Here is a 26,910-nt window from a genome sequence, read left to right as displayed (position 1 = left end):
GCATCCTGCTCACCCATGCCCCTGGCCACCAGGTTGGGGCCTCTCTCTTTGCCAGCAACATCGGCAGTGGCCACTTTGTGGGCCTGGCGGGGACTGGTGCTGCAAGCGGCTTGGCTGTGGCTGGATTTGAGTGGAATGTGAGCCCCCTTTTTGCCAATAACTCCCACCCCCAGTGGGAACCCCTGGAAGGGTCACGCCTAGTGAGGCTCTGGCAGAGGGGGTGTGAGACTGATTGTGGGGTGCGGTTGGCTTCAGGTGAGGGTCACAGGTCCAGCATGGAAGCAGAGGGATGTAGGAAATGACCACTTTCAGGGTAGCGGTCCTGCTGCTGACCTCCGATGTGAGCCTGGACCAGCCCCTACCTTCTGTGGCCTTGATTTACTCCTCTCGGAAGTGGGGTGAACAGCCTTAAAGATAGTGAAGTGCTTGTTCCGATGCTCTCTGAAGTTGTGGCCTATGAGGCTCCCTGGGCCGAGTTAAAGCCCCTTGCAGAAGTGGGAGGGAGACAAGGCTCTGGGACTGAGGCTGGCCTTGGAAAGCTGGGGCTTCCTGGAGAAGGAGGCCTCTGAGCTGAGCCTTGATGGTTTCCTGGGTTGGGAGGAGAGGGGAAGCAGCCCTTCCTGGCAGAGGCTGGGGTCAGGCTGAGGAGTCTGTGCTTGGACTCAAGTGCTTGGGGGTAAGGGACAGGGACCGTCTTGGGAAGGACTGGACAGGGGTGGTGGCCTGGGAGGTCAGGAGGGTTCTAGTTAAAAGCCTAAGAAGGTGAGAGGTCTCATGCCCTTCCGGGGTAGGAGGAGCTGCAGGCAGGGTCTGGGACGGGCAGTCGCCCAGCTGTCCCTGTGCCCGCAGGCGCTGTTTGTGGTGCTGCTCCTCGGCTGGCTCTTCGTGCCCGTGTACCTGACCGCGGGCGTCATTACCATGCCGCAGTACCTACGCAAGCGCTTCGGCGGCCATCGCATCCGCCTCTACCTGTCCGTGCTCTCGCTCTTTCTGTACATCTTCACCAAGATTTCGGTGCGCACGCGAGGCGGGCGGGAGGGGCCCTGGAAGGGCGGGGCCACGAACTGAAGGGCTTTGGAAAGTCTTGGAGGGGGCGGGACCAAGGAGACGTGAGGTCCTGATGGAGGTAGGGAGTCATGGATTTCTGGGGCCACGGCCACCGTGGGTGAGACCTGGGAAGGTCAGGGCGTGGAAAAATGAGGGAGCCTTTAAGGCGTGGCCAAACAGAGCTGTGGTCTGGGCAGGAGGTGGAACTGCGCCCCTGCCCTGGCCTCTGGTCCTGACCTGCCCGCTCGCTCCTCCCCCAGGTGGACATGTTCTCGGGGGCGGTGTTCATTCAACAGGCTCTCGGCTGGAACATCTACGCCTCCGTCATCGCGCTCCTGGGCATCACCATGGTCTACACTGTGACAGGTGGCCGTGGCGGGGCTTAGGGGAGGGAGGGGCTCGGGTGTGATAGGAGCCACGCAGCCCGACTCTGCTCACAGTCCCGCCTCCTGCTTCGAGTGCATGAGCCAGGGAGTGGGCCATCGCTTTGAAATTTGTTCTCCAAGAAGGGCCACCCTTTCATATTCGAGCAACGACGCGGTCTGTACTAGGAGCAGCCTGTCCGGGCTGTCCCCACTGACCCAGGCCCCTTGCAGGAGGGCTGGCGGCGCTGATGTATACGGATACCGTGCAGACCTTCGTCATTCTCGGGGGGGCCTTCATCCTCATGGGTTACGGTATGCCCCGTGGGGAGGGGCTCGGAGGCTGAGGGCAGGGCTCACTCTGGAAGCTGGGACATCATGAGTCCCAGGCGTGGGTTCTAGGGAGGGCCTTGGCGCGGGTGCCTGGTCCCCTGACGGTTTTGCCCACACAGCCTTCCATGAGGTGGGCGGGTATTCTGGGCTTTTCGACAAATACTTGGGGGCAATGACGTCGCTGACGGTGTCGGAGGATCCGGCCGTGGGCAACATCTCCAGCTCCTGCTATCAACCCCGGCCCGACTCCTACCATCTTCTGCGGGACCCTGTCACGGGGGACCTACCGTGGCCTGCGCTGCTCCTGGGGCTGACCATCGTCTCCGGCTGGTACTGGTGCAGTGACCAGGTGCGAGGTCGGGGTGGGGGGTTGGGGAGCAAAGGCTGGTGCAGAACCAGAACTAATGTGGGTGGGGCTGAGATGGGTGGAGCCTGAAACCATCTTGGGGAGCTGGTTTGAGGGCGTGGTCTGAGGGGGTGGGAAGCCTGCCAGGGTGGAGCTAAACCAGAGGAAGCTGGATCCAACCCGCAGGGGCTGTGTAGGGAGCGGAATTGCTGCAGCGCTAAGCCAGGCAGGGCCTGAGTTAGAACTGCAAGTTGAGGCAAGGCCTGAGGAGGCGGGGTGTCCAGGAATGGCCACAGGTGTGTGAACGCCCCTTGTCACAGGTCATCGTGCAGCGCTGCCTGGCGGGGAAGAACCTGACCCACATCAAGGCGGGCTGCATCCTGTGCGGCTACTTGAAGCTGATGCCCATGTTCCTCATGGTCATGCCAGGCATGATCAGCCGCATTCTTTATCCAGGTAATGTGTGCACCCCTGCCCGCTGCAAGAGTCCAGTGCCCCATCCAGACCCTTTCCTGTAGAAGGACCGGGTGTCCGCCTCCAATAGATTTGGGAACCTGGTCATCCAGTCCCACCTCCCACTAGGCCTCCCACCTCATCTCCATTAGAATTACCAGCTCCCACTTCAGGGATCCGAGTTCCCAGACCAGGTCCTGTCCTAGGTGTGTCGTGCCCTTTCCCCAGACGAAGTGGCGTGCGTGGTGCCAGAGGTGTGTAAGCGTGTGTGCGGCACTGAGGTGGGCTGCTCCAACATCGCCTACCCGCGGCTCGTCGTCAAGCTCATGCCCAACGGTGAGGGCGAGCACACAGGTGGCCCCTGCCCACAGGTGTGGGCGCGCACCGGAGACTGACGGGGGAGGAATCACCGGCTGCCCAGCCCCCACCCTCCCGGACGCCCTGGTGTCCGGGGACTCACTGCTCCCGTCGGCCCACAGGTCTGCGAGGACTCATGCTGGCGGTCATGCTGGCCGCGCTGATGTCCTCGCTGGCCTCCATCTTTAACAGCAGCAGCACACTTTTCACCATGGACATCTACACGCGGCTGCGGCCTCGCGCGGGTGACCGTGAGCTGCTGCTAGTAGGACGGTGCGGCCCGAGTCACCCCTCCATCTCCTGTCCCACGAATCTGCCCGGGAAGGGGACGGAGCGCGGGCAGGGTTGGGGAGAGGGGTCCCGGTGAAGTCTGATGGCCGCCCCCCGCAGGCTCTGGGTGGTGTTCATCGTGGCGGTGTCGGTAGCCTGGCTCCCGGTGGTGCAGGCGGCCCAGGGCGGGCAGCTCTTTGACTACATCCAGGCCGTCTCCAGCTACCTGGCGCCCCCGGTGTCTGCGGTCTTTGTGCTGGCGCTCTTCGTGCCCCGCGTCAATGAGAAGGTGAGCATGCGCGTCCGCTGGACGCTTGGCGCAGAGCTGGCCTCGGAGAAGGCTGACGCTCGTCTCCTCCGCAGGGTGCCTTCTGGGGACTGATTGGGGGCCTGCTGATGGGTCTGGCGCGCCTTATTCCCGAGTTTTCCTTTGGCTCCGGCAGCTGCGTTCGGCCCTCCGCATGCCCGGCACTCCTCTGCGGGGTGCATTACCTCTACTTTGCCATCGTGCTCTTCGTCTGCTCGGGCCTCCTCACCATCGTAATCTCACTGTGCACAGCACCCATCCCGCGCAAGCACGTAGGTGTCAGTCTCTGGACGGCCACCCAACATGTACCACGAGGGCAGTGTGGCCCTCTCCGCTGTTTGCCAGTAGCTCCCAGGAACACCCAGTGGAGAGGACCTGATTCCCTATATTGAGGGCTGGTGAGGGCAGGCTGGCAGTCCAGTTTGAAGTCGCATTTGAAAAGCAATCACAATGTTTTTATTTAATGACATTTATTTGAGGTAGTTTGGGGGAGATGGCTTGAAGATTGTGGGGTGATTCAAGTTCCCAAAGTCCTTGGCCTGGCCTTTGGGACTGAAAACAGGCTGATGGCTGAGAGGGACAGGACACTTTCCTAAAAGCCCACAAAAGGGTTTGGTCTTGTTCTGCTGCAGGGCAAGGGCCCCAGGACAGGGCTGATTGAGGGCCAGACAAAAAAGCAGGGCCAGAAGGATGAACAGCATTCCATGGGCAGAGAAGTGGGGGGGGGGGAGGGCACAGGAGGAAATCAGAGCAAATACCCACAGGAAGGGACAGTGAGCAGGACTAAGCCCGGAGTCTAAGTATTACAACTTTGAGTGGACAGGAGCCTCTGGGTGATGAAGCAGGGCCAAGAGTTTTCAACACCCAGTTGGAGCTTGTTTCAGCCAAAGGTCATGTTTGAGTGAGCTGAGCCTGGGCCATGTACACGCAAGTCAGGGGGAGGATAGGACGTGCCAGTGTGGACAAGAGACATCAGGGCCTGAGGTGGGGAACAGAACTCCCATTTGGTCCCTGCTCCCACCTTTCCCCAGCTCCACCGCCTGGTTTTCAGTCTCCGGCACAGCAAGGAGGAGCGGGAGGACCTGGATGCTGAGGAGCTGGAAGGTCAGGCCTCAGCCCCTGTACAGAACGGGCGTCCAGAGCACGCGGTGGAGATGGAGGGTGAGGCACGGCCCAGGAGGTGGGGCTGCAGAGCGGAGTGGGGCCAAGTTCCCTTAAACTAACTGTAGGGCTTCAATTTCTCCCAGAACCCCAACCCCCAGCACCAGGCCTGCTCCGCAGGTGCCTGCTCTGGTTCTGTGGCATGAGCAGGGATGGGGCGGGCAGTTCCCCACCCCCCACCCAGGAGGAGGTGGATGCAGCAGCCAGGCGGCTGGAGGACATCAGTGAGGACCGGCGCTGGGCCCGTGTGGTCAACGTCAATGCCTTGGTCATGATGGCCGTGGCCACCTTCCTCTGGGGCTTTTATGCCTGAGGCCGACTGTGTTGGGCACCCTGAGCCACAGGCAGGGCAGAGGAAGGCCGTGATCTCCCTTCTCTCTACCTTGTCTCTGCCTGGGGCCCAAGCCATCTGATAGGCAGTTACCTGCTGAGGCCCTGGCCAACCCGCCACAGCAGTTCCCCGTGCAAAATAAAGCTGCCTTTCCCACATCCTGCTGTAGCCAGTGTTGTTTCTTCAGGCTCCGAGCCTGGGGTCTGGCCTCCATCTGGGCTGCTTACAAGACCTTCTTTTCTGGAGACAGGAGCCATGAGGCCCTCCACTCATCCACCTCCAGCTGGTGTTTCTCAGTCTCCCAGCCCGCATCCTGCAGCCCTGGGGAGAGGTCATGGGGGTATTGGTACTAGGGGACCGCTGGGGAGGCTGGGCTGACCCTGGAGAGAGCGGTAAGGAGTGGCATAGGTTGGGTACAGGCCTTATGCCCTGCTCTGGCTTCCCTGGCCTCTGCTGGGTGACTTCTGGCAAAAAATGAGGCTAACACCTCATCTGGTGCAGCAGGAACTCACTGAGCTAGCCCATGGAAAAGGGTTGGAATAGGGGCTAAGTAAAAGATCAGCACCAGTCATTTGTGAGCCTCTCTTCACTCCTGGTTCTTCAATGCCAACTGGGATTACATACAGAGACAACACTGACAGCCGCAGGGACCATCCTAATCTCCATCCTGCAGAAACTGAGGCCCACACACCCACAGAGAGAACCAGATCTACCACATCCCAGATGGAGGGGATGGAGGCAGGCAGGGCCCTGGGGAAAAGGCCTCAAAGGCTGAGGAGCCTACAGGATGTTACCTTTCAAGAACTCTGGGAAAAGCTTGTCCAGCACCTGGTGTGTCTCCTTGACGATGACCCAGCTCTCTTTGTTAGGGTCTGGATGGGGGTGCAGAAGAGGAGTTCTTGGGTCCCCAGGCCGAACAGCCTCTCTCCACCCAACCTCGAGTCATCACCAGCCTAGGTTGTGAGGCTCTTACCTGCCTGCACCTGGTTCCTCAGCTTGTCCAGCTCTCTTGGAAGGGGCCCGTCTTCCCGCAGGGCTCCAAGCACCAGCCCATGTGTGGCGGCCCTTAGGATGGTCTCCGGGCCTGCCAACTGGCTCAGAACGACCTGTACCTGATCTGGAGACCCAGGGACAGACTGGTACCAGGGAAGGCCACCTCCCCAAACACTCTTGATCCCATCACCTCGCTTCATCCCTGTCTGCCCCGAGGCCTTGGCTGGCATGCAAGGCCATCTCTCCTTTCCTCCCCAACATCACCTCCTGCTGCCCCCAATGCTCTGGCCCAACTGAAATGCCCACTTTCCAAATTCAACTTCACTGCGGCTCACTGAGGTGGGTTTATTTTGCATGTTTTTAATGGCTCGTGAGAATAAGCACCTTTTAACATACGACCAGCAGACCAGTAAACTCTAGTACTTTTTTCCTCAAGAAGTGACTCCAGATGAGAGAGAAAAGTGGTTCCCCTGAGATATCCAAAGGGAACAACCTTATCTGAGTGTGTTGCAATGTACAAAGCGCTTTTACATATCACCTTATTTGATCCTCAAAAAACACTGCAGGAAATAAGGCAGGCACGTTGGCTCCGTTTTACAGAATGGTAAAGGGAACGCCATGGGGCATGCAGCTATAATTTGAACACATCAAGTCTTAGTCAAGAGCTCGCTGCAGGGCACCAGGTGGACTCCAAACTGTGTAGAGCTTGTGGGAGAACACTTACTTTGAGACTGGTCCCAGCGAAGAAGGTAAGGTTCCTGGTGTCCCTCAGCCAGTTGCTGCAGCTCAACGACACTGAAGGAAAGGGAGTGCAGTGGGGAGGAGAAAGCAAAGGCAGGGTAGCCACCCAGTCAAATGAACAGCCACCTGAGCCATAACTGCCTATACTTCATGTCCTTCACCCACTTCCCACCATCCCTTAGCCATTCCTCACGCACCCCACAGCCACCCTCCTTTCTGCGTCTAGCTATCCATTTGCCCCATCCACCCATTATGCCTTTATCCAACAAATATAACCTTTTTGTTGTTGTTGTTAATCCTTACCCCAGGGTATTTTTTTTTTTTCATTGATTTTTTAGGGAGTGGAAGGGAGGGGGAGAGACAGAGAGAAAAACATCGATGTGTGAGAGATATATTGATTGGTTACCTCCCGCACATGCCCAACTGGGGCCAGGGATCTAGCCTGCAACAGAGGTATGAGCCCTTGACTGGAATCGAACCAGTGACCCTCAATCCAAGGGTCAATGCTCTGACCACTTGACCACTGAACAACCTGCTAGGGCACAAATATACCCTTTATATCTCCTCTCTGTTACACACCCACTGCACTCAAGCACCCATGCTGACCCCAAGTCTGTTCAATGGAAATAAGAACCATAGAGCAGAGGTGGGTCTGGTCAAGGAAGGCCAGTGTGTAATTGGAATGAGGCGCATGTGTGGGGAGTGTGGGGCCAATAGTGGTGAGTGGGACACTGGGCTACTTACCTGGAAACCAAGCAATGTAGGGGGACCCCCAAGGACAGAGACAGAGACGGCCAGAAACCTGTGGGAAGTTGGAGTCAGGAGTCCCAGGCAGGAGGACAGACTGAGAGACATAAAACTTGAGACCAAGGGGTTGGGTCACCTGTCCACAGTGGCTCCATCTGATTGGCTGAGGTGGGGTCAAGCACCTCTCCCCTCTGAAGGAAGTGCTTCAGGACCAGCCAGAGCCGGCCTTCGTTCAAGGTCTCTATGACAAGGGCTCGAACGGCCCGGTAGTTGGCGTAGACGTGGAGGGCAGTGAGGAGGAAGAAACAACCAAGGCTGAAGCTGGAACGAGAGTATGAGGCAGTCGGCAGGGACAGAGGCCCAGCCAGGCACCTCCGTCCCTCGCTTGTCCTCGCTTACCTAGGGCAATCTGACACCAGGGGAAGCATCAAGAGGCTGACCAGGAGCCCTGCCAGGTTTACCAGTGTCTCCTGGAAAATGGCAGACGGGTTGGGAGTTGGAGGGCTCCCCTCCAGGCCAGACTGAGTAACCCTGAGTGCCTTTCACATCCCTCCCTGTCCCAGAACCACCCAGGGCTCTATACACAGAGGGTGCCTGGTAAATTTTTAACATCTTTATTTATTTATTTTTTTTTAAATATATTTTATTGATTTTTTACAGAGAGGAAGAGAGAGGGATAGAAAGTTAGAAACATCGATGAGAGAGAGACATCGATCAGCTGCCTCCTGCACGACCCCTACTGGGGATGTGCCCGCAACCCAGGTACATGCCCCTGACCGGAATCGAACCTGGGACCCTGCAGTCCGCAGGCCGACGCTCTATCCACTGAGCCAAACCGGTTTTGGCAATTTTTAACATCTTTAGTGAGTGTACTGTCATTTAAAAGATACCAGCTGCACCCTAGCCGTGTTGCCCAGTGGTTAGACTGTCGGGTCACTGGTTCGATTGTTGGTCAATCACGTACCTGGGTTGCAGTACCTGGGTTCCAGGTTCAATCCCCAGCCCTGGTCGGTGTATGGGAGGCAACCCATGGATATGTCTCTCTCTCATCAATCCTCCTCCCCCATTTCCACTCTCTCTAAAAATCAGTGAAAAAAATATCCTCAGGTGAGGATTAATAAACAATCAAAAAAAGATGCCAGATGCTTCTCTGGCAGATACAATGCCCTTGAAACATTTTCTTTGTTTTACAGGAGTCAGCTGAGTAGTTCTATGCTTAGGCAAGTAAATGTCCACAGTATGGGGAAGTGTTTTCTTGGTGGTTAAAAAAGGGCACATTTGCCCAGCTGGTGTGGCTCAGTGGTTGAGTATCGACCTCATGGTCAGGGCACATGCTCGGGTTGTGGGCTCGATCCCCAGTAGGGGGCGTGCAGGAGGCAGCTGATCAATGATTATCTCTTATCATTGATGTTTCTCTCTCCCTCTCCTTTCCTCTCTGAAATCAATAAAAATGTGTTAAAAAAAAAAGTTCAATTTAGAAATTGAACAAAACAACTTGAGAAGGCCAGAAAGTAGAACTGGAGAGGCTTCTAGACTGCTTCAGTGTCAAAGAGAACATGTCACACTTCTGACCTCCCTGGACCTCACTTTTCTCTCTCATCTACTCTCTTCCTAACCCCTCAGCATCCCCCACCCACAAGCTGTATTTTCCAAGGCTCCTGGGCTTCCTCCATCCACAGAGGCAGTAACACAACACAGGGCAACCTGGGATGTGTTCAGGGATAGTAACAACATCGACCTCATAGGGTCGGTGTGAGAGTTAAATGATGCAATGTACTTAAGCACTTACCATGAGGACCAAGGGGGACGGCAGTGTTCAGCCTGTGGGGGTGGCGACACCCCTACTCCAGGCTCCCTTGGTCAGGTGAGGGGCTGGGCCAGAAGGCCTGCTAAACTGCTGAGTGGATGCCTCTGGCCAGTCAGTGACCCCAGCCACCTTGCATGCTGAGCACTTTTTGACTTGCCATGAGCTTTAACCTGTGGGTCTCACATGATCAGAAGGTCCTCCTCCCAGAGTGGGGGCCATGGCCTAAAGAGGGCCAGGGCCAGGGCTCATTCTTGCCACATGGGCGATGGGCAGAGGCTGGGGTGATCAGCTTGGACTTACTGCCCCCAGAGCCTGTGCCCTCACACTGGACCACCCGTCCTGAAAGTCAGAGCAGGGAGCACCCACATTTCTTCCTGCCAGGAGCGCTCAGGTGCTTTTCTCCACACTCCCAAATTGTGACCTGGCCTGCACCACCCCACACCCCGCTCCCTCATGCCATCCCTCCAGCCCAGCCGCTCACCTGGCTGCCGTCCTTGGCTGACACGTCGGCCATGTTGTTTCTCCGGGCCTGGTGCATGGTCAGTGCAGCTCGAGTGGCCCCGCCAGCCACACTCACAATGCACTGGTGGGGACAGGGAGGAGTGAAGGTCAGAGTGGCCCTGAGCTGTGAGAACACAGACACTTCTGTGGGTGAGCCAAGTAAATGGCTCAAACCAGCTTGAGAAAAGCAGGCTCAGGTGACCCTAGAGCAAAACCCTGAATGCTGCCCGTGTATTGGTTCTCGCTCTGCACTTCTACCAGGCCCACCTCCCATCTTGTTCCAGGAGAAAACTCCCATTCTCCTACCACACCACCCTGTGGACCCCACCCAGGAAAACTCAATTTCTCTCTCCAAGGCAGAGGCCCCAAACCATCCTTGGCCCAGAGCTTCTGCCCTCCAGCTTTTGCTCTGGCTGCACCCTGCCCTGGCCGAGTACCCAGGCCATCTGCCGTCCAACTTCATGCCTGCATCCTGCCTGCCAGGAACCAACTCCACTCTCTCCCTGCCCCAGTGAAGGCCTAGCCAGCTTTCCAGGCCAGTTCAGAACCCACACAGGTGGCCCTGACCTCCAAAGGGGACCTGGAGCTCTCCCTCTGAGATCTAAAGCTAATTAACTGATGAGGGTCAGTGATCACCTTCATTCCTCTACTACTGATCAAATCTCTCTTTGCTGTCAGGCAAGACTGAATGGTATGGTATGATTCAGGCTCAACCCCTGCCCTCAGGAAGCTTATGCATCAGCAGATGGTAAACAAACACGCTGTTATGTGGGCAGAGGAAATCACTTGCTCAAAGGTAAGAGGAATGTGGAGCAAAACGAGCTGGAGTGACTGGAGGGGCCCCAATCATGCAGAATCTTGCAACCTTGTACAAGTCTTTATCCTAAGAGCAATGGGAAGGAAGTGAACTGATTTGATTTCCACTCTTAGAAGGATGACTGGGCTGCTCTGAGGACGAAGAGGGTGAGAACGGAAATGAGGAAACCCACCTAGGAAGCAACTGTGCTTTTTAAGCAGTGATGAGCCATCGGGTGGCATGGAGATGGAGTGAATGGATGGAGAGGTTCAGGAGGGAAAAGAACAGAACTGAATGTAGATTTAGCTGAGGGTGATGGGAGGGGGGAGAGGGCATGGATGACAGCCAGGCTTCTACTTAGTGTCCCCGAGGGACAGAGGTGCTGGTCACTGAGAAGGGTGGAGGGAGGGAGCGGAAGAGGGGGGAGTTCAGGGAGGAATCTGAAGCATGGTCCACAGCCACCATAGAGATGGTCTCTGGGGTCTCCCCCTGGGGCTGAGGGATGCTCGAGGCATTTAGTGAATGGGCCAGGGAGGCGGAGTCGCCACCATGAAGTGCGTGCCTGAAACTGGCAGCAGTGTGGAAGTGGCACGGCTCCATAGTGACTGAATGAGGGAGGGGCTTTGAGATGGGTCTCAGTCTTCTTAGGAATCTTTGGTCTGGGCCTGGTCTTTATCCTGAGTGAAGACTGGCCAAGCTCTTTCAGAACCTTGCTGGGCTTCCGCTTCCTCATCTGGATGAAGCGGCCTACAGGACCTGTGAGGGGGAGTGGCCAGGCTGGGACCAAGAGCTCGCATTCACCCCACTGGCCCTCGCCTCACCACCAGTCTGTGCTGTCTGACCTACCGCTGGACCTTGACCCACACTTCCTTCTGCTCAGAACTGCCACCCTGCACCTTCAACTCATTCTTCAGGCCCCAGTCCCTGGGGACCTCCTCCATCACTCACTGGGCCCCATTCACTGCTGAGCCCTCTTGCCCCCCCCCCCCCCCCCACTTCTCATCTGGACTATCTGGAGCTATAATTCTATAAATTTGTTTAATTTTGTGGCTTTCTTCCAAAGACAGGAGGGCCCACACTCCGTGCCAAACATGCAGCAGGCATTCAATAAATATGTTCCTGAGAGAGTGAAAGGTAGCCAGGGAGCTGGTCCCAAGATGCTGCACAGGAGCGCCCTTCCTCTCTCAGCTCAGAGCTCCCTCACCGGTACTGTGGCTCCAGGTACCACTGCAGACTGGGAGCCACCAGAGGCTGTGGCTGAAGAAGGATCAGAGCACAGCTGGGTCTGGGTAGGAGCATCTGAACCTTTTCACTTTTCTAGAAGTGCCCGGAACAAAGGGTCCAGGCTGGGTTCACCTGTGGGCCCCAAATAAGCCCACATGGCACCAGGATGCCCCAGGTGAGTACCTTGGCCAGATTGCTGATGCAGATGGTCATGGTGAAACAGATTGGTAATATGGGAGCCATAATCTCAAGGAACATGGCGATATCGTTGAGGATGTCAGCAAAAAGCCTGGGGAAAGGGTCAGAGGTTAGAGGTCAGAGGTGAGAGACCTTCACAATAGAAGACTCCCCTTCCCTTAGTCCCAGCTCCTCACCTCCACTGCTTGGCATTACAGTCCAGTTTGCTCCTGTTGGGGAGGAGAGGTTGGTTTGCGATTTGGATTCAAGAAGAAAACACGTCCTGTGAGCAGTACAGGTCCTCCTCAGGCCATGGTAAGGTCTGAAGGGCTCAGGAAAACCCACACCTCAACAGACACCTGTCCCAACACCCTGTCACTGCTGCCTGAAATGCCACCATTAGCTGGGAGGATCTCCGGTGGTCACTTAAGTGTTCCCCCTTACTAACGCAGGACACACAAAGGTGTAAAACTGTCTTATGGCTGCGCCCCACCCTCTGGGCCTCTGCTGAGAGAGGCTACCTCTGGGTCCCTTGCCGTCTCCTCCCCCTTCCTCCTGCTTTGAGGATACCCAGCAAGAAGTGCACATATTTTGGACTGGTAAACACTGTATTTAGTGTAGCCCCTGGATTTCACAGCTATTCAGCCCATAGAAGGGCGATGACTCCCCTGGGATCACATGGAGAGTGGGGGACAGGCCAAGAGAGAGAGCCAAGTTCTGACATCCAGGCCAGGGTATTTCTGTTACACAGCACCACAACGTCCACCTCTTCTGCCAGGCAGTGATCCCTGGCCCATGCACAAACACCTGGGACCACTCCCCAGTGCAGATGTTGCAGCCCCCAGCACAGCTCAGAATCGGCAGCATTAGCCCTGACCCTTAACTTGAAATCTCCCAGAGGGAAAGAGAGCATTCCTGGGTGGGGAATGGACACTCATGGGGAACTCCTGAAGGAATATATGGCAAAGGCAGGACTGGAACACATGGGCCTGGACTAAGGCTCTGCCCAATGAAGCAGCCTGTTGCTGCCACAGAAAGAGTACAGACTTTAGGTTCACGTCCCACCTCACTGTTACACGCTGTGTGACATGGGTAACTTCCCTCTCTAGGTTTGCTTCACATCTGTGAAATGTACACATTCAACCCTACTCTAAAGAGTTATGAGGGTTAGAGATGACATATAGGAGCTTGTGAGGCACAGTTAGAGTTAATAGCAGCCAGTGTTCACTGACACATATTATGTGCCACGCAATGTGCTAAGCACTTAGCATAAACTACCTCACTGTACCCCACAATCACAATTAACAGAAGACACTCAATCACTCCTGAGGTTGCCCAGTACTGACCTGAGGAGAAAGCAGGCAGCACAAGACCTTTAATCCCTTCTAGATAAATGGTGACATGGATCCCATGTCAGACAGGGATCCTGATGACTTGCTCACTCAGCTCAGCAAGGTTTAACTAAGCGTGTGAACCACCGTGGTAGCGTCTGGAGTAGAGTCACTCCTTTTGGGCTAAGCACTGTCCCATTCAGGCTCCTCTTCCAGCAAGCAGACAAAGCACTGTCAGAGCCTGCCATTCTGTGCTGTTTCGCGATGGGCAGCAAGTGGCAGATCAGTTCTCTTGAAGGTAGATCTCATCAGGGCAGTGGCTTTGTGGCTTCATTGCTAGGGGACCCTGGGCAAGCCACCTGCACTGGGCACTCTATAAAGACTCCTTAGCTCTAAGGAAATAATTGCTAACCCTCTTCTACCCTGGAAACTGGTAGGAGAGAGGAGGAGCTGAAAATACAGCCAGGGCTGAGACAGATATGACCACTGTGGGGAGAGTGGCCAGAAGTCTCTGACCTGGAAGACAAACTCACCCTTTCCACCAGGCAAAGATGATGCGACCCAGCATGCCAGTTGAATCTGGGGGAGAGAGGCATTGGTAAGGAATGAGAAACAGCCTTGGGCCCGTGGGGCCTGGCAGACCCTGGCGCCTTTCATCACTGTCCTTGGAAGTGTAGTCTGGCACAGTAAGTTCTAGACAGACATAGCTGTAGGATGGGCCAGAAGCGCCTAGCCAGCCTTGGGCAAACTACGGCCCGCGGGCCGGATCCGGCTGTTCTATCCGGTTCTCTTGCTCTCCCCTCCGCTCCTTTACTTTGAATTTATATTAGTTCACACAAACACTCCATCCATGCTTTTGTTCCGGCCCTCCGGTCCAGTTTAAGAACCCATTGTGGCCCTCGAATCAAAAAGTTTGCCCACCCCTGGCCTAGACTCAGTCACACCCAGAGAACTCTGTACCATGTACATCATGGACCAGAAAGAGTCTTTGCGGCATTGTTCATAACAAAAGCTGAGAAACACAAATGCTCATCGATGGAATGCACAGGTGAATTCTGGCACATTCACTCAGTGGCACATTAGACAGCTTTTCATGAAAAGCCAATGGACTGCAGCTACTCACATCAACATGGCTGACTCCTGGTAAAACCTGACGTGAAAGTCAGCCATGAAGACTGTATATAGCACAGTATACTTTTCATAAAGCTCTAAAACAAAGGAAACTAAACAATGTAGTGTTTAGGTTTATATCTATATGGTAAAACCACTACAAAGAGCAGGAAATGCTGTGTGCAAAGTTCAGAGGTGATACTGATACTCTGGCTCTCAGGCTGGGCAGCAGGTTCACAGGTGGTCATTAGAATGCAAATAAATAAAAAGGATTTGAGCTGCAGGTTGGTGACAGAGAACTGGAGGTGAGGGCAGAGGGAGAGGCCTCCTCAGGCTAGAAAGAGTCAGAGAAGTCTCTGGAATTAGCCAGACCTTCATTTGCACAACAGATGCTTACTGGCTACCTACTCTGTGCCAGACACAGAGACATGGGGGATACCACAGTGACCCAGAAAATGATGGCTCCAAATCCAGTGCAAAAGCAAAAAACAGTAGTCAGTATGAAAAACACAGATTTAGCCCAAGGATCATTAACTGTGGTATGAGCTTCCAATCCTTGTCTTTGTAAATAAAATCTTACTGGAACACAGCTGTGCCCATTCATTTACAGCATAAAAAACAAAACAAAACAAAACAAAAAAACAGAAAAAAAAAATGGACCTGGAGCTGCCATCCCAGAGGAACTGCCTTGCATGTCTTAAGCCTCAAACCTTTAGAAAGTTAAAACAAAGGAAAATAATCTTTAGACTGGAACTAAAGCAACCTTGTGCCTAAGGAACTGTTTGCAAAGAAAACAGAAAGCAGATATGACTGTGACTGAAAATTAAACATTGCTGAGAATCAGCACCACTATATTGCTATCTGCACTAATAGAAATGCCTTCCTTCTATGGATGTAATTGTTCCCTTCCCTTTCTCACATCCATTGCATTTGCCTCCTAACTGGATTTGGGCTTCTGCCTGGATCAATGCTTCCCATAAAGTTTTTCTATTTTTTAACATTTAAAAAATTAATCTAACAAATAATTTCTTCCACAATACCAACTATGGTAAAAACCCCAATAACATTAGTCAACCTGGTGTCATGTTCTATGTTCTTCTAATTAATATAATACAAAGAGCCCGGCCAGCATGGCTTAGTGGTTGAGCCCTGACCTATGAACTAGGAGGTCATGGTTCGATTCCCGGTCAGGGCACATGCCCGGGTTGTGGGCTTGATCCCTCGTGTGGGGCATGCAGGAGGCAGCCGATCGATGATTCTCTCTCATCATTGATGCTTCTATCTCTCTCTCCCTTCATCTCTGAAATCAATAAAAATACATTAAAAAAAAAATATATAGTACAAAGACATTTATAAACTACAGAGCCACACAAATTTGTAAGCAACGAATAAATTCTGAAATGTTAAGAATAAAGCTATATTTAAATAGCTTCATTTAAACGTTCCCCTTTCCCTTAATATTTTTTATATTTATGCTTCCCACTAATTTTTCACTAAACTCCATTAAATCCTAGATTTAAATACAGCTAAAGATAAAACAACAATATTGAGGTAAGTATCAACAAAATAGCTGAGTTTTATCACACTCTAAGCTACTGAAAGCTATTCTCTAAAAGACTATTTATTCACCTAAGGCAAACATGGAAAAGTTAGAATCAAATCTTAGGTTCTTCATGATTGACCTGTCAGATACATGGGAATTCAAGGTCTAAATGCCAAAAGGTTAACTGTCACTAGAGGAAGAAAGACCCTGGACACACTCGACAGTGTGTGCAACTTGCAGAAGATAGGAAGTCTGAGCTGGTACAAATCAAGTTGACAAGGTTTTAGCCCTAATCCGAGAGAGCAAAATGTTATTACACCTGAATACTAATAACCTGGAAGTAAGTTCCCAGCTTAAACTGTATTGATTCTTGCACTATATGAACTTAGGTTAACAGCTCTGCAGACTTATTAAGAAGGATAAGGCATTTTAATCCATTTTCTGCCAACTAACCTCCTATCGGCCAGAGATTATAGCATGTTCCACCTGGAGGTTGTCACAATGGTGATCATTCCCAGACACATTCAACACAAAGTATGTATACCGCTGTGCTAAGTGTTTGGTGGACCCGATGTTGACTTATCTCCTAACTTTTCCATAAATCTCATTACTTCCACTAACAAATCTGGATCTACTCCTATATGGAGGCCTAAGTTTGTTATGACTGTTGCTAGGTGACTATTTTTCTACATTATGGTCATACTAGTGACCCAGTGCACGAAATTTGTGCACATTAAAAGGGGATTAATGAGAGGAAATAATTTAATATTGCTATTTGCCCTTTCTTTATAATAGAAGTTTCAGAGATGAAAGAAAATTAGTAAAATGTATATGAAAACCTTCCTCCTGTCAGAGTCTGGGGCTCACCATGGGACCCAGAGTCAAGTCCCCGCCCACCCACATGCACCTCAAAATCGCCTGAGACCCAGACCCAGCCAGCCCCCCACATTGGGCCAGATGCAGACCCGGCCAGTCCCACCCTTGTCAAGCCCTGCTGGACAGGGGGCGTAGCCTCAGGTCCACCGGCCCGGTGCCACGATGGGGGGCATGGCCTGAGGTCCCATAGCCCAGTCTGGAGCGGGGGGTGTGCCTTGAGGTCCTCCGTCAAGCCCCGGCAGGTAGGGGACACAGCCTGAGATCCCCTGTCAAACCCCACTGGGTGGGGGGCATGGCCTGAGGTCCCCCGTCAAGCCCTGCCAGGTGGGGGGTTGCAGCCTCAGGTCTCCTGGCCCAGCACCAGGAGGGGGGCACAGCCTCAGGTCCCTCGTCAAGCCCTGCTGGGTGGGCACGCAGCCTGAGTTACCCCGACTCAGCACTGGTGTGCACCTTGAGGTCCCCCGTGAAGCCCCGCTGGGTGGGGGGCACGGCCTGAGGTCCCCTGTTAAGCCCAGCCAGGCAGGGGTGTGCAGCCTCAGGTCCCCTGGCCTGGTGCTGGGGCAGGGGGTGTGGCCTGAGGTCCCCTGTCAAGCCCCACCGGGCGGGGGGCATGGCCTGAGGTCCCCTGGCCTGGTGCTGGGGCGGGAGGAGCAGCCTGAGGTCCCCTAGGCCCGCACCAGGACCAGAAGCGCACCTTGAGGTACCCCGTCAAGCTCCGCCAGGCAGGGGGCATGGCCTCAGATCCCCTGGCCTGGCACTGGGGCGGGGTGTGTGGCCTGAGGTCCCCTGTCAAGCCCCACGGGGGTGGAGGGGGGGGTAGGGGGCCAGGGGAGGGCGTAGCCTCAGTTCCCTGCTGATTGCTCGTTAAGGCTCCTTATGGGAACTTGGTCTCAGCTGTGGGTGCAGCCATCTTCGTGATAGAGTGATGGTCAATTTGCATATTCTCTCTTTATTATATAGGATTTCTGCTAAATTATTCTTAGAGTCTTCTTAGTATGCTGAAAAGATATTAAATTCACTGAATAAAAAATTTCAATTTTGTTCCTCAAATATAATAAAATTCTGATATACGTTAGGCAAGTTAAATTAGACAAGTGATCTCCGGTCATCTAATATTATTTTATTTATTTATTTATTTATTTATTTATTTATTTATTTATTTATTTATTTTAATAAATCTTTATTCAGATTATTACAATTATTTCTCCTTTTTTCCCCCATAGTTCCCCTCCAGCCATTTCCCACCCCACCTTCTGCCCTTACCTACCCCCCACTGTCCTCATCCATAGGTGTATGATTTTTGTCCAGTCTCTTTATGAACCCCCCCATACCCCTTTCCCCCTGAGAATTATCAGTCCACTCCCTTTCTATGCCCCTGATTCTATTGTATTCACCAGATTATTCTGTTCCTCAGGTTTTTAATTCACTTGATTTTTAGGTTCACTTGTTGATAGATATGTATTTGTTGTTCATAATTTTTATCTTTCCTTTTTTCTTCTTCCTCTTCTTTAAGAATGCCTTTCAGCATTTCATATAATACTGGTTTGGTGGTGATGAACTCCTTTAGCTTTTTCTTGTCTGTGAAACTCTTTATCTGCCCTTCAATTCTGAATGATAGCTTTGCTGGGTAGAGTAATCTTGGTTGTAGGTTCTTGCTATTCATCACATTGAAAATTTCTTGCCACTCCCGTCTGGCCTGCATAGTTTCTGTTGAAAAGTCAGCTGACAGTCGTATGGGTGCTCCCTTGTAGGTAACTAACTGTTTTTCTCTTGCTGCTTTTAATATTCTCTCTTTGTCTTTTGCTCTTGGCATTTTAATTATGATGTGTCTTGGTGTAGTCCTCTTTGGATTCCTTTTGTTTGGGGTTCTGTGGGCTTCCTGGACTTGTAAGTCTATTTCTTTCACCAGGTGGGGGAAGTTTTCGGTCATTATTTCTTCAAATAGGTTTTCAGTATTTTGCTCTCTCTCTTCTTCTGGCACCCCCATAATTCTGATGTTGGTACGCTTGAAGTTGTCCCAGAGTCTTCTTACATTATCTTCAACTTTTTGGATTTTTTTTTTTGCTTTTTGCTTTTTCGGTTGAGTGTTTTTTGCTTCTTTGTATTTCAATTCTTTGACTTGATTTTTGTGTTCCCCTTGTCTGTTTTTGGGTCTCTGTATAATATTTTTTATTTCAGTCAGTGTATGTTTAATTTCTAGTTGGTCCTTTTTCATCTCTTCGAGGGTCTCGTTATATTTATCGGCCTTTTCTAGGATATTCTTAAAAAGCCTTATAACCGTGGTTTTGAATTCTATATCCAGTCGTTTGTTTTCCTCCATTTCTTTCGTTTGTGATCTGATTCTTAGACGCCGCATTTTCACTGCTTCCCTGAGTTGTTAGATTTGTGTGCTAGGTTTCCAATTTGGCCCAGTGGGTCTGCCTCCCCAGTTAACCTGAGGTGGACACTCTTGGTGCACACCTTTGTGGACTGTGTGTACAGCCTTGTTGTAATTAAGTCTTTATTGTTGTTGGTATCACTGGGAAGAATTGACCTCCAGGCCAGTTGGCTGTAAGGATCAGCTGTGTCTATGCTGGGAGAAGTCCGGTGCTGGAGACAGCCTTATAGGATTAGACTTGCCAAATTGCAATAGCCTCTGTGCTCAGCTTGGATGGGGTGGAGTCTCAGTCTTGGCTTCCCATCAGCCTTGCCCTTGCTAGCACGTGTGTGCCTTCAGTCCTCTGCCTTCCCGGCTCCCGATTCTCCGCCCGAGAGTCCAGACTCCCCCCACAAGAGCGTGGGTCCCCGGGGGCTCGCCTGGAACTGGGGTTCACTGCAGTCAGAACTGGGGCTCACTTCAGTCAGAACTGGGGTTTTTTGCCGTCAGGAGCCTCTCACTCCCTTCCGCTAGGGAAAGCCTGTGGCAGCCTCCCGCAGCCTTTGTGCGCACTGGCGCGAGCGGACTTTCAGTCTTCCGCCTTCCCCGGCTCCCGAGTCTCCGCCCGAGAGTCCAGACTCCCCCCACAAGAGCGTGGGTCCCCAGGGGCTCGCCCGGAATAGGTGTTCAGTGCAGTCAGAACTGGGGTTCAATGCGGTCGGGGGCTCCCTTCCCCCTTCCGCCAGAGAAAGCCAGCCAGGCACTCCGCCGCCCTTCCTCTCTGCGCGCACCAAGACCCTTTGCCGTACCTCCAATTCTCTGTGAGCTTTTCTCCTTCCTTCTAGTTGTAGAATTTTCACTCAGTCAGCTTTCCTGCGGTTCTGGATGGTGTCCGTTCTGTCTTTTAGTTGTAGTTTTGAAATTGTTGTGCGAGGCAGCAGTTTAGGTGTTTACCTATGCCGCCATCTTGGTTTCTCCCGGTCATCTAATATTAAAGTTGTAAAGAAATTCACCTAAATTTTCTGGTGAGGTCAGTTTCAATTATCCTAAAAATGGTAAATGATCTATTATTTGTGTGTGAATTTAAAGTATATGCCTTATGAAGTCTGTAAGTCAAAAACAAAAATGTAAGCAGATGACTTAAATATATTGTTAACAGGTATGCTGGACAATAAATTCTAAGTTTTATTTAACATATCTGCTTAGTTTTTTATTGAGTTAAGTATAAAGACCCCGTTAATCAACTCAATAGATTGGTCAAGGCAACACACTTGAACTATAACAGGACTCAAAAAGCAGCTGGACCCTGGCCAGTGTGGCTCAGTTGGTTGAGCATCACACTGTGCACCAAAAGGTTGCAGGTTCAATTTCCAATCAGGGCACATACTCAGGCTGTGGGTTCCATCCAATCGATGTTTCTCTCTCTCTCTCTCTCTCTCTCTCTCTCAAATCACAAAAACATTAAAAAAAGAAAGAAAACAGTTGGTCTTTTGCCCTGGCCAGTGTGGCTCAGTTGGTTGAGCATCATCCTTTGCACCAGGTCGTCATCAGTTTGATTCCCAGTTGGAGCACTTGCCCAAGTTGTGGGTTCAATCCTATTGGGGTGCATGCCAGAGGCAGCTGATTGATTTTTTCTCTCTCCCTCCAAAATAATTAAAAGGATCTCTCCCCATAAACTTGTATAATGCTCTGCAATATTTTGAAACCTATTTAAGTTGGACATGACCAAATTAGAGATGCCTGATAAACTCATAAAGTATTTGAGAACTTCAGCTGTATTCTCAAAAAGATAAATTCTAAGCTGTGAAAAAGGAAAATTCATATAAAATCACAACAGATACCTTTGAAAAAATAAATCAAATTCTAACTCATTTTGCTACTATTTCAAATATGACTAAGGAAAAAAGGTACAAGTAGTAATGCTTGCATTTAAAAAAAAACATTAACTGAGTGGATGGGGGTAGGGGGGGAGAAAAATAACTATACCGTATTATTGCACTCCACAAATGTGCCAGAATTCCAAAGTGTGCCAGCACTGAAAACCTGTCTTGCATTGAGGTTTTCCAAGAGGTACACTGAGCCTACCATCTGGTCTGCCCTGGTGTGGCTCAGTTGGTTGGACACCATTCCGTGCACTGAAAGACTGCCAGTTTGAGTCCCCATCAGGGCATATGCGCAGGTTGTGGGCTCGATTCCTGGTAGTGCAGGAGGCAGCCAATAGACATTTCTCTATGAAAGCATCTGGTCTGTAGTAACAGCTTACTGTCTTCAGTACAGGTCTTCATAATGTCAGTCACACGGCTCTTGCAAAAATCCCTTAATGTAAGAGTTTTCAGTGCTGATAGGTGGGCTATGATCAACGATGTGGGATTGAATCCATATGCACACTGGGCTTCATTTCATTGTCAAGAATTTGAACACGCTGTTGCATGGATGGAAGGTGACCAGATTCCAGCTTAGACCACACAGGCACATCATACAAAGTTATCTCAACATGCACTGTTTCTCTATCATGTTGCTTAAGAAGAAAACCATCATACATGCATAGACCTTATTTTCTTAATCTCACTGCCAGATACTAGGAGCTTGCATGCCAAAGAAAGCAAAGGATCCTTGCCAACAACTATTCAGCCTATTAATACTAGTTTGAAGATGACAAGAAAGATGCTATGTGTCTATATATTGGTTGAGGGAGGTAATTCTCGACTTCAGTGTGGATGTCTAGGGGTACTGCTGGCTAATAACCAGCAGATACTCCTCAAACACTTGCCTATGACCTCAGGGAATACAAATCTGGAACTTGAGCAGCGGCCCCATGGCCTACTACACATTTAATCTCTTGCTAGGCATGCCGCCCAGGTTGGCTGAAGGCATCGCTCTGGACCAACGCCAAGCCACCACCTGGAGCAGTAGCAAAAGTCTCATCTTATTGGAGCCAGCACTTCAACCACACTCAGACTAAGACTGCAGCCAGCCCAAGGCCAAGTGGGAGCCATGAGCTGCTCCCCACCTAACAGGCTCGATCCGCCAAGGTCAGGGAGGGAGGCAGGAATCCCAAATAGCTATTCTTATTGATCTCAATAAATGCTTGTTGCCTCTATCTTTGAAAGGCCCTTTACTTTTAGGTTAGCAACAGATTGTCTATGGATGTTTTTGTGACACAATGGCAGAATCCGGTTGTTGTGACTGAAACTATACAGCATACAAAGTGTACAATATCTGCCATCTGGTCCTTCACAGACAGTGTGCCTATCGGTTTACACTACACCTTACACTGACATTAGCACTCATTACGTTCAAAGGACCATCTGAGAATCCACAACAGGAAAGGCCTCATATAGCGGGCGCTGGAAGGGACAGATACAGCAGGCAGAGGATTCCCCACTTGTTTGAGCTGAAGGACATGGATCCTCAAGTGGAGAGGCAAGGAGGAAGCTGGTGTGGAAAGGAGGGTTGAGAGCTTCTCACAACGTATAAGGTGGTGATATATATCGGCCTTCCCCATTCTCCAATGGAACCAAATGTCCTCCTCCTTCCACAGCCTCGCTCTTTAGGCACTGAGGCCTTCCTTCTAACTAGACATCTTTTACCCACTGCTGGACTTGACGGAGACTTCTAAGCACCCTGGCAGACTCCTGAAATATAAATCCCTTTCATTCTTCACAACAGTCCTGAGTTTGAGAGGAATCATTTCCTTTCACAGACGAAGCAACTGAAGCTTGAAGAAGATAGGTGAACAAAAATGGGATATTTTACAGAAAAGCTGAATTCCCAGTTTTTCTGAAAGAACCTAAATTCATGACTACCCTGGACCTGCCTTCCCTTACCGCCACAACTGGCTGGGCTGAGCAGCGGCTGTCTCAGGCACGTGTCCGCCACAATTCCCATCCAGCCTGCTCTGCTTCTCCATTTCCGTCTCCTGTATGTCCCTGCAAGTGGTACCCAGCAGAATGGCTGTAGCGGCATCCTCCTTTTGTCACTACCTTACCCTCTTCCCTTCAAGCACACTTGATTCAACACAAAATTTTCACTAATCCATTTAAGATTCTTGTACCGGATCAACTTAGTGGCTCTGAGATAGCAAGATTACTTTCACTGGTTGAGAGATAGCTCACTGGGCCAGACTCTTATTTTTCTTCTCTGGACTGCACACTCATAACCACTCAGGTGTATGTCCTGCATAAAAGGGTAACGTGGCAGGAAGGGGGCCTACTCTGTCTTTCGTCAGAGGCAGTCTGCAAGGCCCCTGTCAGAACTGGAGGTTGGCACTAGGATGCAATAATGACCCATATCCTCCCTATTATCTAAAAGTCAGCACTGTCTACGAGACTAGGAAACAATTTCTATCTGCCCGTCTCTGCCTCATTTACAATTAGTTGAGCCATAAGATCTAGAAACATCTGAGTCCTAGTAAGGGATCAGCTGTGCACAAATTGCACGTAGCTCCACTCTAAAAACCTGGTGCTAACAGTGGGACACAGGAGTCAGTCTGTCTGGGTCCAAATCCTGGCCCTGCCTTATCTCAGGCAAGTCACTAACCTTGCTGTGTCTCAGCTTTCCCCTCCAGAAAGTGTATTAACAACGGCATCCACCTAATATGGCTGCTGCAAAGATTAAGTGACGTACTATGGAAGTGTGCACAATGCCTGGCATACAGTATGCTGTCAAAATATTAATTGCTAATAACATTACCATTGTTAGGTATGACAATTAATATGATGTTCCATTAAGAGATCTGTAACTGAAAATGACCACATAAAAAAATTCCAAAAGACTTTCTTATATAAAGCTCTACATAAAAATTTCCCATGTTTGATGGAGATGTGTCTGTAAAATCCTTTCTAATTATGAAGGCTTTTTAAAAATACCAACAACAGACTAAAGGAAATGGTTCTTTCACATCTTAAAATGGTCTTTTTAAGATTAATCTAAAGACATATGTAGGCAGCATGCTGGCGATAATTTTAGGGTGCTCAGAAATGACTTGAAACTGCTGACACAGGCGCCTACTGCGCTCCAGACAGTTAGCCAACAGGAGAGCAAAGGAAAAGATCCAAATTAAGCAGTTCAGTGGTATGAAAATGGACTCTGAACTATACCTCCTGGGTTCAAATCCATGCCCTAGTACTTACTGGCTATGACCATTGGCAAGTTACTTTCCTGTGCCTCAGTTTCCTCATCTACAACATGAAGGTAAGGACAATACCTATCACAGAGCAACTGTGGAAGGTGAGTCAGTTTGTTTATTTATTTATTTACTAGAGGCCCAGTGCATGAAAATTCATGTACTGGAGGGGAGGTCCCTCAGCACAGCCTGCCCCCTTTCACAGTCCGGGAGCCCTCAGGGGCGGGAGGCGACCCAGCGATCAGGGGAAGGTGATGCCCCCATCACACCTCTGCTGCTGCCACTGCCAGCAGCGCAAGCCTCGGCTGGCCCTGGTTACCTGAGCCTCGGGCAGCCCTAGGTGGCCAGGCAGCCGCCATCCAAGGCTTGCCTGCGCCGCAGGCCGGCTCTGGGTGGCTGGGGGGCTGAGGGGACAGGGGACTCTGGAGGCAGGCATCCCGATGGGGCCTGTGGATGCTGCCATCTTTGAGTGCGGGGCGGCCAATTAGCATATCCCCTCCTTATTGGCTGTGGGCGCAGCCATCTTTGGGACATGAGGGTCAATTAGCATACTCCCTCTTTATTAGATAGGATTAATTTTTAAAATTAAGGCCAACTCTTTTTTTTAAAAAAAAATATATATTTATTGATTTCAGAGAGGAAGAGAGAGGGAGAGAGAAACATCAACAATAGGAGAGAATCAATGACTGGCTGCCTCCTGCACACGCCCTACTGGGGATCGAGCCTGCAACCCAGGCATGTGTCCTTGGCCGGAATTGAACCTGGGACCCTTCAGTCCGCAGGCCGACGCTCTATCCACTGAGCCAAACCAGCTAGGGCTGAGTCAGTATATTTAAAGACTGGCATATAATAAGCACTGTTTGTGTGACAAGCCACAGATCAGCACCTCTCCACTGACACGCACTATCAGAGGGCTTCTTTCTAGAGAAAACTCCATCCGGCCAAACTGGCTCCATCTTAAAGGTAAGAATGTGAGCAGGAGCCTCCTGACTTTCCCAAAGGTCCAGGGAGGCTCCTCAGAGATGTGGCCAGGCTGATGCTGGAGCAGAACGAGCCTCACTTCGGCTCTAATTTAAATCCTGGCCAATGTGGCTCAGTGGTTGAGCATTGACCTATGAACCAGGATGGTTTGATCCCTGGTCGGGGCACATGCCCGGGGTTGCAGGCTCGATCCCCAGTGAGGGGTATGCAGGAGGCAGCCGATCAATGATTCTCTCTCTCCCTTTCCCTTCCTCTCTGAAATCAATAAAAACATATTAAAACATAAAAATAAATCCTCCCTGGGAACGGTAATGCAATCCCAAGGACAGTGCAGAGCGTCAGGGGTCCTGATGTGGAGCACACGGCAGTGTCTTTATTCTTCTCTCCTTCTCTCTCTGGGTGGCAGGGTACCAAACTGTATCTTTCATTTCTTAGTGGTTTTTCAAAAGGCTGTGCACACTTAACAGATGATTACTACATTTACTATTTATAACACCATCTAGTACCCCAGAACATCTAAAATGCCTTTCATTCTTCCCGGAATCTCCTGTCTCCTACTCAGGACCAACTACACATTTTTTTTTCCAGTACCACCCAATTCTCCACGCGGCAGGCAACTGGCACTTTCAGTTACCTCAGCAGTCCTCCACAGGAGCCTGGGAATAAAGGGGGGGTGGGCTGTTAGCTGGGGATCTGGGCTCCAACTTGGGGACTCTGGACAGGGTAGTGTCTGCGGCTGATGGGGATGAGGGTATTCCAGCAGTGGGCGGCCACCCAGTTCATCACTGAATAAAGCCAATGAAGAACTTGAACACTTACTCAGCTGAATTTTGTTCTTTCTTTAGCAGGATGCAAGGCACTGTTCTAGGCACCAGGGAGACTTGGCTCCCGGACCTAATCAGGCATGGGTCTAGAAATCACACATCACAGCCCGGAGCTGGAGGCCAGAATGTGGGAGAGAGGGGAGGGAGAGCTGGGCTTCTTGGTCGAGGAAAAAGGCCACAGACGGCAGGGCTGAGAGCAGCGACGGGTCAGGCTCCAGGGGCCAGCTTACCTTTCAGCAGCCAAGTGGCCGTGGCGGCTGACACGGAGGCGTTTGCATTTCCCACTCCTATGCCCAGCAAGACTGCGTGGGTCGCCAGGGAGCCCGAGAGGCTGGAAGCAAAGGCCTGGAGAAGAGAGGAAACGGGAGAGGAGTGGGCTCGGGAGCAGGGAGGTCTAGTAGCTCTCCTTGGAGTGCGACCTGGGACTCGTCACAGCTCCGCTGAGCCTGTCTCCAGCCCGCTAAGGGGAGGGAGAGGCGGCGCGCTGCCTCCCAGCCCGCCAGCTGCCGCCACGCTGACCTGCACGGAGTCCCACAGCTGGTAGGGCAAGTAGTCCGGGCTAACGCTGTCGGGGAAGCCCTGAGGCAGGAACACGGTCAGCAGGCGCGGGAGAGGGGGTGCAGCGGGCCCGGGAGCTCCCCTTGCGCCCCCCCACCAGCGCCGCCCCCAGGTCTCCCACCGCAGGCTCCCGTCGGAGGAGGCGCTGCAGCCCCGGGCCGCCTGGGAGCCGAACCGCTCGGAGCATAGCGCAGCCCCAACACCAGCCTGGCCCGCCATCCTGGTCACGCCCCTCCGCCCCGCGGGACAGACA

General features: G+C 51.7%; 2 protein-coding genes and 1 pseudogene across 3 annotated transcripts in view; 1 reads left to right on the top strand and 2 right to left on the bottom strand.

Annotated features, from left to right (window-relative positions):
• SLC5A2 (solute carrier family 5 member 2) overlaps positions 1-5,124 on the top strand; it is a 6,026-nt gene extending 902 nt beyond the window's left edge. Inside the window, exons 3-14 of the mRNA XM_080679415.1 lie at positions 33-137; positions 850-1,014; positions 1,308-1,413; positions 1,644-1,724; positions 1,862-2,091; positions 2,409-2,544; positions 2,770-2,877; positions 3,021-3,171; positions 3,289-3,457; positions 3,532-3,747; positions 4,507-4,636; positions 4,723-5,124. Of these exons, the coding sequence (XP_080535541.1) occupies positions 33-137; positions 850-1,014; positions 1,308-1,413; positions 1,644-1,724; positions 1,862-2,091; positions 2,409-2,544; positions 2,770-2,877; positions 3,021-3,171; positions 3,289-3,457; positions 3,532-3,747; positions 4,507-4,636; positions 4,723-4,949 (1,824 nt within the window). The 3' untranslated portion in view covers positions 4,950-5,124. The remainder of the gene's footprint in view (positions 1-32; positions 138-849; positions 1,015-1,307; positions 1,414-1,643; positions 1,725-1,861; positions 2,092-2,408; positions 2,545-2,769; positions 2,878-3,020; positions 3,172-3,288; positions 3,458-3,531; positions 3,748-4,506; positions 4,637-4,722) is intronic.
• Positions 3,938-26,894, bottom strand: RUSF1 (RUS family member 1). The gene is made up of 13 exons (XM_080679418.1): positions 26,619-26,894; positions 26,330-26,444; positions 13,818-13,863; positions 12,151-12,183; positions 11,960-12,065; positions 9,737-9,838; positions 7,848-7,918; positions 7,585-7,769; positions 7,446-7,503; positions 6,685-6,755; positions 5,941-6,084; positions 5,762-5,839; positions 3,938-5,288 (listed from the first exon to the last, which is right to left on the bottom strand). Exons 1-13 carry the CDS (start codon positions 26,874-26,876, stop codon positions 5,191-5,193), a joined length of 1,365 nt encoding a protein of 454 aa, XP_080535544.1. The 5' UTR covers positions 26,877-26,894; the 3' UTR covers positions 3,938-5,190.
• LOC308254459 (thioredoxin reductase-like selenoprotein T) lies at positions 21,526-22,094 on the bottom strand (annotated as a pseudogene). Its single transcript has one exon. The product of its transcript is annotated as a thioredoxin reductase-like selenoprotein T (transcript).
• Positions 26,895-26,910: the final 16 nt, after the last annotated feature.

Source organism: Plecotus auritus (genome assembly GCF_963455305.1).
Source record: "Plecotus auritus genome assembly, chromosome: 7".
Classification (NCBI taxonomy): Eukaryota; Metazoa; Chordata; class Mammalia; order Chiroptera; family Vespertilionidae; genus Plecotus; species Plecotus auritus.
This window is presented reverse-complemented; position numbering and strand designations above follow the sequence as displayed.

What these genes read in the sequence shown, in the direction of transcription:
- RUSF1 (XM_080679418.1), bottom strand. Translation starts at nt 26,876, where the DNA reads ATGGCGGGCCAGGCTGGTGTTGGGGCTGCGCTATGCTCCGAGCGGTTC. An exon ending in GGCCACTTGGCTGCTGAAAG is followed by an intron (nt 13,864 to 26,329) that starts GTAAGCTGGCCC and finishes TCTCTCCCCCAG; the next exon opens with ATTCAACTGGCATGCTGGGT. An exon ending in TTTCCCAGAGTTCTTGAAAG is followed by an intron (nt 5,289 to 5,761) that starts GTAACATCCTGT and finishes ACCTCTCCCCAG; the next exon opens with GGCTGCAGGATGCGGGCTGG.